Here is a 12,503-nt window from a genome sequence, read left to right as displayed (position 1 = left end):
TGCGTGTGTGTTCGTATGGAATGCTTTTTCGTCCCTCTCCGGGCTCTTAGGTAGTTTCCGTGTCTTGATTATTGTAAATAATGCTGCAGAGAACACTGGGGTGCAAATACCTTTTCCAGTTAATGTTTTCATTTTCTTTCGATAAATACCCGGAGTGGAACTGCCGGGCCATGTGACAGCCGTGGTGGCCTCGAGGCGCCTCCACGCCTGGTCCCAGGCGGCGGCCCCGCTTCTGCTCCCACCCACGCGGCAGGAGGCTCCCTTTCCGCACAGCCGGCCCTTGTTCTTCCTCATCCTTTGGATAATCGCCCTTTTCACGGGCGTGAGATGGGTTTGTGGCCTGAGCTGCATTTCCCCGGTGATGAGTGTCATTGAACACCTTTTCTTGACGTGTTGCTCCTCCGTGTTTCTTCTTTGGAATAGTGTCCCTGGAGCGCCCCCCATTTCAGCGATGGGAGCGCTGGTGGTTTCTTGAGCGCCCCGCGTTCCCTGTTATTTCGGATGTTAACCCCTTGTCACATGAGACTTGCAAACATTTTCTCCCACTCAGTCAGTTGCCTCCTCGTCTTGTGGATGATCCCTTTGCTGAGCAGAACCTTTCACCTTTGAGTCATGCGCGAGCGTGTGCTTAGGAGCGCCCGCTGCGGGCGAGGCCCCTTCGGGCACCAGCGCTTCGTGGCCGCTGTTCCTGCCCCTCCGGGGTGAGAAGGCGGGGAGCGGCGCGTCTGTCCCTTCTCCCGGACACCTGTGGGCGAGAGCCCCCAAAGTTGAGCCGGGACAGGGCGGGAGCCGCTGCATGCGCAGGACACGGGGAGTGAGGCCCTGTGGGAGCGGGGTCGCCGGGAGCCTCAGCGACTCTGTGTCTTGGCCTTGATGAGTCCTCGCTCTGCCTGCTCTGTGCCTGTCAGTGCAGAAACGGGGGGTCGAGGAGGAGGCTCATCAGTGTGCTCCCCGTCTGTCTGCTGGCTTCCTTGATCTTTCTTATTTTCCATCTAATTCTACATAAAGACGAGATGCCCTTGGAGCTGGGCTGCACCTTCATGGTGGCTCCCCCCACGCATCTCACCGTCCCGCACACGGACTCCGAGTTGCCTTTTACATCCGCTGCCGCCCGTGGTGAGGAGACCAGATCCAGGCTGGGGGCCGGGGCCGGGGCCAGTCAGGGGCCGGAGGGTGTTCGTGCTCTCCATCCACCCGCTGGCTCCACAGCTCCCCAGACTCTCCGCTTCAGGGGCCCCCCATGTCCGACACCCACTTCTTGGGAGGAGAGACCAGGGCGCAGCCTGGATTTGGGTGGAAGGCTCTTTCGAGTCGCTTGTCCACCGGAGTAGGGGGCTCCGGCCCACAATGCTGCAGGGGCCCCCACTCAGAAAGGCGGGCGTGGATTGAGAAGCCACTCCAGTCAGTGGTGGCCGTCACTTCTACCCCACCTTCTCCCAAAAGGACTGGCCCAGGTGGGGCGTCCTGTTCCGACCACCCCGGGACCCAGGGACCCAGCGGCAGCCTTGACCAGGGCTTCCCATGGCCCCCGGAGACTCCCTCCCCCAACGAAGCCCCTGCTTGGAGGGCGCGAGTGTGGCTGTGGTGCCTGCGCTGCACCCCCACTCCCCGGGTGTCTCTGGGCACCCTCCCCATCCCGGCCCAGGTGACTTCAGAGTGTGCTCAGGGGACTCGGGGGGAGCCTCAGCTTTTTCCTTAAGGCGACGGCAGAGTGACGGCAGGGTAACAGCTCCTTCCCTTGCCAGGTGGGATGAGGTTTTCACACTAGCGGCTGGACGAGGAGGCTGGCCTGATTTTCATTCCTCCCTGTCATGTTCGCCTTGCTGTGTTGTTATTTTGAGGCCGTTCAGATGCCTTTGACGTAACTGTTGTTTTGCTCAGCAAAGGAGATTCAGTGGGTGACCTCGGAGTTGCCGTGACCTTCAGCCACTCCTGCTCATGACTGCTTTTCATGCCTGGGCGCAGCGGGCAGCGTGTGGGGCGGCGTTGAGGCCGCTCGCTTTGTTAAGGTGTGCGAGGGAACTGCGCTTCAGAGCGAATTCGGAGAGCAGCGCCTGCCCGCAGAGACAGGCGGGTCTCAGAGACACCAGGGTCGCCGGCGGTGAGGCACTGGCCGCCTCTCTCAGGCGGGCAGGACGAGGGACGGGCTTCGAGGTCCAGTCTCCAGGTGCAGGAGCCAGACCAGGCCTGCCGCCAGCGCCTCCCTCGCCTGCACCTGCCCCTCACCGGCCACCATCACAGGAAGGTCAGTTTTTTTCTAAATCATCTCAATTCCACCTGCTTCTCCAAAACATCAGGCCTGGGCTGCATGACCGAAAGGGCAGGCTCAGCCCCCCCCCCGCCCCGTTCTCCCCGTGCGTCTGTCTCCGTCTTTCTTCCCCTTTATAGCACCGACAAGGGCAACTTGATTCTAATATGTCTCTTCTATTCATCTCTAAGCTCGCCGGGGCAGCGCCTCCATCTGTTTTCTGACTCCATCTACCACAAGGGGAGAGGCCTCCGGGCACAAAGCAGCGCCTGGAACGTGGCAGTGTCGAGGGGCGGCTGGCGCGGTGACGCGTCTGGCCTGTGCCGGTTAGAACGGAGCAGGGGCGTGGCCGGGCGTTGAGGCTCGGCAAGGACGAAGCTCCTGGAGCCAGACAGTTCCATCTACGGACGCCGCGTCCCTGCCGCCAAGACAGCCCTCAGCCTTGCCACCCTCCCGGCCTCGGGCCTCCCGGTATCTCCCGGGTGTGCTGAGGGCCGGAGGCTCTGTCTGCAGCTGGCAGGCGTCACTCTCTGGCCTTGTCACTCTAGGAAGACTTGGTTCCCTAGAAATTAGAGGAACGATTTTCACTTAGGACAAGAGATTCAGCATGATTCAAACTTGTCTCTGGGTTGTCTGGAAACCATTGTGCGCGTTAGAAAACCGCGGTGGTAGCTGAGTGTGCACCGACGGTCGGGTCTCCCGGCAGCTCGCGTGCTGTGTGACTTGGGACAAGGACTTAGTTTCCCAGCCATGCTTCCTCTTGGGTAAAATAGGGGTGATAGTGTCTGCGGCATGGACGGCTGTGGGGTGCTGTGCAGGGGAGTGGAATGCAGGTCAGCCTGTCACCTCCACGCCCTGTCGCTGTGTAAAAGGGAAGATGAAATCAGCGACGTTAGTTTTAATCATGTCTTGTTTAACCCAGCCTATCCGAATTATTTCAACACGCAGCCCATCGTAAGACAGCTGCTAAGGACGTATCTTATGTTCTCTTTATTCCTACTAAGTCTTTAAAATCTGGTGTGTTTGTCACACTTGCTGGCGTAGCTAAGTTTGGGCTAAGTGCACGGCAGGAGCCCCGGAGCCGGAGCCGCGGCTTCGGGCAGTTTCGCCAGTCCCCGGGGCGCGGCAGCTGGGTGGGCAGCTGGGTGACTTGGCGCCGGCGCATCCTGGCGGTCACGCTGCTCGCGGGAGCACATCGAGCGTGTTTCACATGTTTGGGGGGGAGACCGGCTGGGGCTGTTGACAGGCGGGGACAAGAGCCCGCTCGTGTCTGCGGCGGAGGGGCGAGCGCCGACGAGCCGCCCCGCTCCCCGGGGTTCAGGAGGCCCGTCGGCTGGGGACAGGGAACGCCGCGTCCCTCGCGCCCCGGCCACGGCCGCAAGTTTTTGGCTCTTGTCTGTTTAATTATTTGGAGCCGGAACACCTCGCTTTTAAAACAAAACACATGGGCCGAGGGAGAGCGGGCGGCCGCGCTGGGGAAGCCAGGGGGAAGGCATGCGCGTGAGGCCGCCTGCGCCGCCTGCTCGGATGGGCTTCGGGTCCCCCTGGTCAGGCCCGGCCTTCCCGTCAGCTCCTGCCCAAGCGCTCCGCGCCGCCCTGGCGGGATGCAGAGACGCGGGCAGCGAGAAGCCCCTTCCTCGCCGGCCAGGCCCGCTGGCCACGCGGCTCCCCCACGCCTGAGCTCCATGCCGCGCGCAGGGAGCGCCCGAGGAAGCCGCCTCTGCGGGCGTCTCTGCGGTGGGCGAGGAGCCCCACGTCTGGGTCTGCGGGGCCCGCGCGAACCTGCCACGAGGCCCTGCGGAGCCGTGGCCTGGGAGCCGTAGCAACCGCCGAGCCACAGCAGCTGCAGCTTGTGCCCCCCGGTGCCCACGGGTGCCCCAGCTCCGGGCAGGGAGGGCAGGGGCCCGGCCGCGGCTTCCCTCTGCAACCCCGAACCCGGACTCTCGCCAAACGCTTTCACACCTCGGAGCGCGAACGTGGGCAGAAGGGACGTGACCGTCACCAAATGAAGGCCTGGCTGGGGCTGCGCGTTCCCTTGCTGCCGGCCGTGGCTCCCCTTGACCCCCCGCCCCCTCGCGGAGCCCCCATGTGGAGCGACCCCTGGCCGCCAGCCCCTCCGACAGCCTCCTGGCCCTTCCCCATGCGCCCTCCCTCGCTCGGGCTTGGAAGGGGGCTCGGAGGTGGCTGCGCCCTCTTGTTCCCCAGGGCGAGCCACCCCTGGCCTGACCCCTGGGACCTTTGCGGGGCCCTGGACAGCAGCCCCATTCGCAGGCGGCCAGCGCCGAGGTGCAGCCAAGGAGACACCTGCCATTTATGGCATCCCAATTTCAGACACGGTAAAATGGGGGGGAAATGTGTGTCTCCCCGCAGAGGGAGCCCAGTGAGAACCGGCTAAAGTGGAAAGTGCCCCAGTACAGCGCCTCCACCCCGCAGCCCCCAGCACAGTGCCCCCCATATACCCCCTGCCCCCCCCACATCCCCACCCCTCCCCAAAGCCTCCGCTGGCACAGCACCCAACCCCACCCTTCTACCCGCCCTTCACCTCCCCCTGCTGGCCTCGCCTGGGGACCCAGCCGCCCCCCTGTCCTCCAACTCATGTCATTGCCTCCCCCGCCCCCCACACTGAGGGGGGACCCGGCGGCACTCGGGCGCCTCCCCACTGCAGCATGCTGGAGTTCTCCGCACACACAAGTCCAGGCAGCGTCTCTGGGTCCCGCTGGTCCTGATGGGGGTCTTAGGGAGGAGCTTGCCCAGCCCCGAGGGTGGTGGGAGACAGAGGCCCCCCCTTGTCCCCGGTGACCCCGGCCTGGAAGTGCCAGCTCCTGGCCCCGCCCCACAGGCAGCAGCGCCGTTGTCCACGTCACACACTTTTCATGTACATCGGTTTTGGAGTGCAGCTTTGCACACTGACATGCTCTTTATTTTTTTAATCATATATTTTATTGAAGTAATATGGGTTTACAGCACGGGTGTACTCACACCTGCTCAGATGTGTGTCCCTGCCCCCACCACCAAGACACCCAGTCTCCATGCAGTCCCTCTGCCCTGTCACTCCTTCCGCACTGTCCTCAGTCAGATTTCTAGCTTGTTCTGGTTCAGTTTTGTCTGTTCCTTTGTTTTCTTTCTCTATATTCCACATAGGAGTGAGGCCATTGGGGGTTGCCTTTCTCCTTCTGACTTTTTTGGCTAAACATCGTCCCTTCCAGGCCCATCCATGTTGTTGCAATGGCAAGAGTCCGTCCATCTTCATGGCTGAGTAGTATTCCATTGTGTCTATGTGCCATAGCTGTTGCTGCTGCTGCTGCTTCTTCTTCTTCTTCTTCTTCTTCTTCTTCTTCTTCTTCTTCTTCTTCTTCTTCTTCTTCTTCTTCTTCTTCAATGTTTATTAATTTATGCATACAAGAGCTGGGGTACAGGCCAGAGGTGTGGGGGGGGTGAGAGGATTCACCAGAGACAGAGTGGGGAGCAGAACAGGCGGATCCACTGAAACACACTGCTGAGGGGAGCAGCGGGTGAGTCGAGAGGCCTGCTGCGCCCTGTGGGTAGCAACCTGGCTGGCTGGGGATGGAACTCATGCTGCTGAGGCTGCAGATGGCTTCATAGTGCTGTGCTTAACCCCTTGTGCCACCAGGGAGGCCCTGTGCCACATCTTCTTGATCCACTCGCCTGTCTTTGGGCACTTAGATTGTTTCCAAACCTTGGCTGTTGTAGCTGGTGCCCAGTGAACACAGGGTGCACATGTCCCTTGAGTCAGTGTTTCATGTCCCTCAGGTGGACAGCTCGGAGTGGGTTGCCGGGTCATGTGGCAGGTTTGGCATTTTGGGAAACCTCTGTACCGTGCCACACTGAGACTGCACAGTCTCCATCCCACCAACAGCGGGCAAGGGTTCCTTCTGTCCACGTGGTTGCCAGCATTTCCCACACTTGTTTCTGTTACTTTTGAGACAGGCCATTCTCACACGTGTGAGCACGTACCTCATTGTGGTTTGCGTTTCCCTGACGGCACGTGAGAATGAGCAGTTGTCGTGGGCTGGCTGGCATTTGTACACGTGGGTATTCTTTTTTTTTTTTTGACCATTTTAATTTTATTTTACATATTTTTTATATCATTTTTCATTTTTGCACAATGTATGCATGTTCATCTTGGTTATAGTCCTCATATAATTTTTCCTGGTCCCTTATTTAGGTTTTCTAAATTCCTGCTATGAGTGAGACCATCCAATATTTTTTTCTTTTTCTTTCTGGCTTATTTCGCTGAGCATGATCCCTTCCAGCGCCATCCATGTTGCTGCAAATTGCATAACTATCTTTTTTGAATGCTGAGTAATATTCCATGGTGTAGATGGACCACATCTTCTTGATCCAGTCATCTATTTTTGGGCATTTGGGTTGTTTCCAAAGCTTAGCTATTGTAAACAGTGCTGCTGTAAACATAGGGGTGCAGGTGCTCTTTGGAATGGATGTTTCTGTGTCCTTTGGGTAAATACCTACGAGTGGAATCGCTGGATCCTATGGAAGGTCTGTGTTTAGTAGGTCCAGAAATCTCCACACAGCTCTCCATAGTGGTTGGACCAGTTTGCACTCCCACCAACAGTGCAGAAGAGTTCCTTTTTCTCCACACCCTCGCCAACATTTGTTGTTGCTCGGTTTTTTAATATGTGCCATTCTCACTGGTGTGAGATGGTATCTCATGGTAGTTCTGATTTGCATTTCCCTGATGACAAGTGATGTTGAACATTTTTTCATAGGCCTGTTGGCCATTTGCATTTCCTCTTCAGAGAAGTTTCTTTTTAGCTCTTCTGCCCATTTTCGGACTGGATTATTTTCTTTGTTGTTGTTGAGTCTCATCAGCTCTTTGTAGATTTTTGTGATCAGTCCTTTATCGTTAGTGTTGGGTGCAAAAATGTTCTCCATGTGGGTATTCTTAAGCACCTCACAGCTTGGCAAATCTCAGTTGCCAATTTGTTACTCAGATTTTAGAGAAAACTATTTCTCAGGTAAAGGACGAAAGCAATGTCCAAAAACTTCATTTGTATTAGTGAAAACATGGCATTTAACCCTTATAATCACACTGCTTTCTCTCTTCTTTCAGTTTTTGGGAATAACGTTTCTTGGAATTGGACTGTGGGCGTGGAATGAGAAGGTAAGTTGCATGACGTGAAGACACTCACGGGGTCCAGAGACTGTGCTGCTTGCGGGCGGCGCCTCTGCCTCGGAGCCACCCGGTGTGAGGAATGAAGCTCTTTAAGAAGGAGCTTTTCTGGGAAGATGATTCATGGTTCAGAGGCGCCACCTCAGCTGGTGCGCAGGCGCCCACACAGGAGCACAACACGTCAGTGGCGTTTCCTCTTGCTGGCCCAGGAACCTCAATGGTGCCTGTGGATGTCCTTGGCCCCTGTAGTCTTTTCAGAAGCTCTTTGGAAGATAAACCGCTAGCATGATTTTGGGGCGTGAGCGTCCTGTGATGGGCTGTTAGCGGTGACGTGAAAGAATATCAGACGGGCTTGTGGTTAACACTAAGGGCTGTGCACACATCTGTTACTGAGGAATGTTCCAAATCTGTGGCGAGTGCAGAGTTAGCACAGGGAGAGCTGGAAAGACAGTGGCACGTTCCATGCTGCAGTGGAGGAGGGCGTCTGGGCCCGGGGCCCGCCCCTCTGCTCTCCCCTCTGCTCTGGTGGGAATTTCTCTCACCTTCCCCTGCGGAGGCCTGGAGCTGAAACTCACAATGAGTGTGGGAGTCTTTCATCGCCGTTGGGGTGGGAACTCACTGGCAGCGTGTGAGGTATTTGTTGACACAGTAAAACTTTATCACCTCTTGCCTTGTGATGGTGAGGGGTGCACGGATTGGCTCAGAGCTGTAAACCAGGGGGTTAGTTTCCCCAGAAGAATGTCTTCTTATCGCTTCGGTATTTTACCCTTTGAGCTTGACCGCCTGACTTCAGGCGCCCCTTTGACGTGTTCCATGTATTAAGAAAGGAGGGAAAATGAAGAAAGTCCAGCAAACAAAAGCTGGCACATGCCAGTGGGAATTTCCACAAGTAGAACATTGTTCAGAGTGACCGTATCAAAGAAAACTCGGATGAAACCCTGGGTCCGGGTCGAAACCCTGAAACTGGGCCGCCCCGCGTGCTTAGAGGACTTTCACAGAATGCGCGGTGTTTCTGTGCCCAAAATGAACCTCCCAATGAGGTCATCAGGCGCGATGGCGATTATGTGTGAGGGAGGCCGAGGGCGCTCCTAGGCAGAGGTCGTTTCACCCTAGAGCTTGCGCGGCGCCCGGTCTCCCTGGGCACGGCTCGCTCCTGCTGCTTCCACGCCCGGAGATCTGCATTGATGGCATCTTGGAAATTCCGCTTTGAAAAGCCTGCTGGCTGATTCAGTGCCAGACTTAACACGACTTTTGGTGATCCCTTTAATGAGTCCATTTTTATCTGCTTCGCAAAGATGCTGGAGGCATGAAATGAAATAATTGTCTATTCCAGCAGTAAGCCGGCAATTGGTCGTTTTGAAGGCTTTTTTCCTCTCTTTGCAAAATACAATCATCTTTTTGTTTCTTCTCTTGCCCCAAATGTCTCGACTGTGATAAAAGCACAAACTTGTAAAACTGGCAGTGTCACACTGATACCAGAGCAGGGTGTGTGCGGGCCCGGGGGGCAGGAGACAGCAGCCCCTCTGTGTCAGGGCCACGGCCGGTCAGCGTCGGCCTCAGGAGCCTGAGGTTGCGCGGCCAGGCCAGCTGCTGTGAGGCAGGACTCCAGCTGCGACCATGGAGGACCCGCTCCCTGGGGTGACCCCCATGGAGCTGCGTTCTTGTGGGGGCCCACAGCGAGCAGCCAGATCCGTGTGTGTGTGTCCAGAGAGGGGAGGGCAGGGGCAGCGGGTGAGAGTGTGGGAGAGGGGGGTGTCCTTGCCGAGCGGTGCGAGTCTGCAGGGGTCTGCGGAGCGGGCGGCCGCAATGCAGTGACGCAAGCTGGGACTCGGGGAGGCCCGGCACCAGGAAGGCGGCCAGGAGGCCCGGAGGAGAGGGCGTGGGCGAGAGGGAGGGGACGTGGCGGGGAGCCGGAGCAGGCCGTGTCCCAGTCTGGGTGAACGGAGGTCCCAGGCATTTGGTGTGAAAGTGACCGCTTTGGGGCTGCAGATGGCGGCTGCTCCGTTACCGTCCGCCAACTGTGTTAACCTCTCGAGATGCTTCTCGTCTGTGCAAGGAGGACACTCGTGTCACCTCCTAGGGCCGCCGTGAGGAGTCAGCGAGACGGCCCCACCCCACGCACCCTGGACCCAACCAGGCTGTCCTGTCCACACGGGCCGTGGAGCAGGGCGGTGGCTTCAGAGCCCCTCAGTTTAGAAATCTGGGCTCTGATCTGCGCGCCAGAGAACGCTGTTGCTCTGGGGCCTCAGGGCAACGGTGGGCCGCAGCCCAGGCTCCAGGCCCTCCCTCCAGCCCCTCCACGCCTGTCTCCTAGGGGACCTGGGGAGCGGCCCCACCTCCACGTCTGGTTCCTGCCTGCAGTCTGTGGCCCACTGGATCTCCCCCGGCCTGCAGCTGCTCCGTCGTCCCCACCACGGCAGGTTGTAGCTGTTTCTTCTTTGTGAGGAGAGGTTACCAGAGTCTCTCTGGTGACCTGTAAAACCCTTTCTGGCAAGAAGGAACTGAGAGCGCAGGGCTGCCCTTAACCTTCGGTCTCTTTGCAGACCTGGGACCGGCTGCCGGTGCCCCCCTCCCTGGCTGTGGGGGGCCCGAGGACTGTCTGGACTCTGCTGCAGCCCCTCAGGCAGGTAGAGAGTGGGGTTGCTGAGCGGCTGTGTCCTGTACTGTTCTTGGGGGTCCCTGAGGAGTCTTCACAGGGGCGAGCTTCCCGGCGGCCCCTGTGCATGTAGCTGGAGACACACCCAGCTCTGCAGGGCCACACTCTCCAGGTAGCTCATTTTCTCTCAAATGTCACATCTGGTCATCCTCAAGCAGGGAAAGGTCCTCTCCCTCCTCCTCGAGAAAACAGCTGTCAGTTCCTCCCAAGCAGGCCGGCTCATGGAGGGGTGCGTGAGCCTGCACCCAGCCCCGGGAATCCAGGCCCCTCTGGCCTGCAATGGTGTCTGCTCCTCCTCAGCGCTGGAAGGCCCCCTGCAGGGAGCCCGGCCTCAGGGGTTATTACTGCAGCGCTTGCGTGTCCCTTCCTTGCAGAGCGGAGCAAGCTGAAGCCAGGCAGGTGCTGCTCACGTTGTGCCCAGGGGCCCTGGGCTTGCAGCTTTGCTTCCCTTTCCTCTTCTGCAGCGTGCAGAAGCCTCTTCCAAGAGGAAACCGTTGTTTTCAGGACATGTTCCTTCCTGGCAGAACCGGGGGAGAAGCCGCTTAAACCGCAGAGTGAGCGGGTGCTGAGGAGGTGAGGCCGCGGGGACCTCAGCCGGCAAGTGCCGAGCCGGGGCTCGGAAACAGGTCGTCTGCGCGGCAGTGTCTGAGTCCCCACGAGGAGCCTGGTCCCGGCCCGCGTCTGTCTGTCTCCCGGACGCATGGGACGGGCAGTGAGTCAGTGTCCGGCAGTCTGTGGGGAGAAGGTGGCCTCCAGGCGCCCTTGCCTGGCTCCGCACGGAGGCTGTCCGGGGCGCTGCGGGGCCTTGGGCGTGGGCTGAGCGGGATGCGCTCTTGCGCGCGGCTCTCTAAGCTTCCGTCACGAGAACGCTGCCTCTGCCGTGCCCCATCTATGCGGCTTCCTTGTTTGCAGCACACCCTGCTCTCCTGGCTGAGTGCTGAGGCAGTCTAGCGCCTCGTGGATCATGGGATCCGTTTTCAGAGGGGATCCCCTCCTCATGGCTCCAGGTCGCCTCGCCAAGAACTAGTCCAAAAGCAACTTTGCTGAAATTGATTTCAGAGTTTTTAGATGACGGGGGCCGTGTGTCCTGACAGCAGCGCTGTGCTAGGGCCCATTTGTCTTCGCCTCTGCTGTGGCCGTGGCCATGGCTGTGGCCGTGGCCGTGGCCGTGGCTGTGGAGATGACCCAGGGCCGCTGAGCATGGATGTAGGAACAGAGAGCTCACGCCGTCCGCGTGGGCCCGTGCTCAGCGGGATGGTCTCGGTGTTGGGACGCAGGCCGCACCCCAGAGGCCGGCCTGGGCTTGCCCCCGGCTCTGCACGGAACCCTTGGGGCTGCAGTCTTGGTCTCACTCACTGTCGCTTTCTGGGGCTGTTGCTTCTGTTCAGAATTCACTTTCACGCTCACGAAGACGAAGACGAGCAGAGGACGGTGGCCACCCACCCCACGCATTCCAGCCAGATCCCGAGAGTGAGATTTTCTGACTCAACCCCCAGGGCCCAGGGCTTGACCTTTTAACCCCAAGGCTTTGTCTGCGGGGCTCACTCAGGAGGTGAGAGCTTCCTGCGAGGGCATGTGGCAGGCTTCCCGCTCCCCCAAGGGAGGCCCAAAGGGCATTTTCTGTTTCAAAGTTTGCGTTTTTAAAAGTTGATATTTAAAAAGATGAGTGTTCAGGGTAGGGAGAGTTAGAGCAGGCGTCAGGTGAAGGGGACATGCTCGCCCGCCATGCTCGCCCGCTGTTTATCTCCAGCGTGAAGGCTGAGCTTTTGTGTATGGTGGTGATTGTGCAGTGTGTGTGCTGTGTGTGTGTGGTGTGTGTGTGCTCTGTGTGTTGTATGTGAAGTGTGTGTGGTGTGGTGTGTGCAGTGTATGTGTCCTGTGTGAGGTGGTATGCATGTGCTATGTGTGATGTGTGTGTGAGGTGTATGTTGTGTGGTGTGTGTAGTTTGTGTGGTATGTGAGGTGTGTGGAGTATATGGTGTGGTGTGTGTGGTTGTGGTGTGTGGGTGGTTGGCATGTATGGTGTGTGAGGTGTGTGTGGTGTGGTGTATGTGTATGGTATGTGTGGTGGTGTGTGTGCTGCTGTGTGTATAGTGTCTGAGGTGTGTGTGGTGTGTGTGTGGTATGTGTATGGTGTGTGTGGTGTGGTGTTGCAGGTGTGTGTGGTGTGTGTCTGGTGTGTCTGTGCTGTGTGGTGTGGGTGTGTGCTGTGTGTGTGGTGTGTGGTGTCTGTTGTGTGGTGTTTTGTGTGTGTTGTGTTGTGTGTTGTGGTGTGTGTGAATTGTGTGTGGTGTGTGTGTGGTGTGTGCGGTGTGTGGTGTGTGTGTGGTATGTGTGTGGTGGGTGGTGTGTGTGGGGTGTGTGTGGGGTATGTGGGGGGTGTGTTCTGTGTGCTGTGTGTGGTGTTTGGTGGTGTGTGGTGTGTGTGATGTGTGTGTGGTGTGTGG

At 58.3% G+C, this 12,503-nt stretch overlaps 1 protein-coding gene across 3 annotated transcripts in view; it reads left to right on the top strand.

The window, feature by feature from the left end:
- Nucleotides 1-12,503, top strand: part of TSPAN5 (tetraspanin 5) — an 86,974-nt gene that overhangs the window by 59,913 nt on the left and 14,558 nt on the right. For all 3 annotated transcript variants that reach the window (XM_054694623.1, XM_054694622.1, XM_037509649.2), the window contains exon 2: nt 7,341-7,391. In XM_054694623.1, the coding sequence (XP_054550598.1) occupies nt 7,341-7,391 (51 nt within the window). The remainder of the gene's footprint in view (nt 1-7,340; nt 7,392-12,503) is intronic.

Source organism: Talpa occidentalis, unplaced genomic scaffold, assembly GCF_014898055.3.
Source record: "Talpa occidentalis isolate TD23 unplaced genomic scaffold, MPIMG_talOcc4v2.1 talOcc4.13, whole genome shotgun sequence".
Lineage (NCBI taxonomy): Eukaryota > Metazoa > Chordata > Mammalia > Eulipotyphla > Talpidae > Talpa > Talpa occidentalis.
Note: the sequence above shows the minus strand (reverse complement) of the source record. Positions and strands in the feature narration are given on the sequence as shown.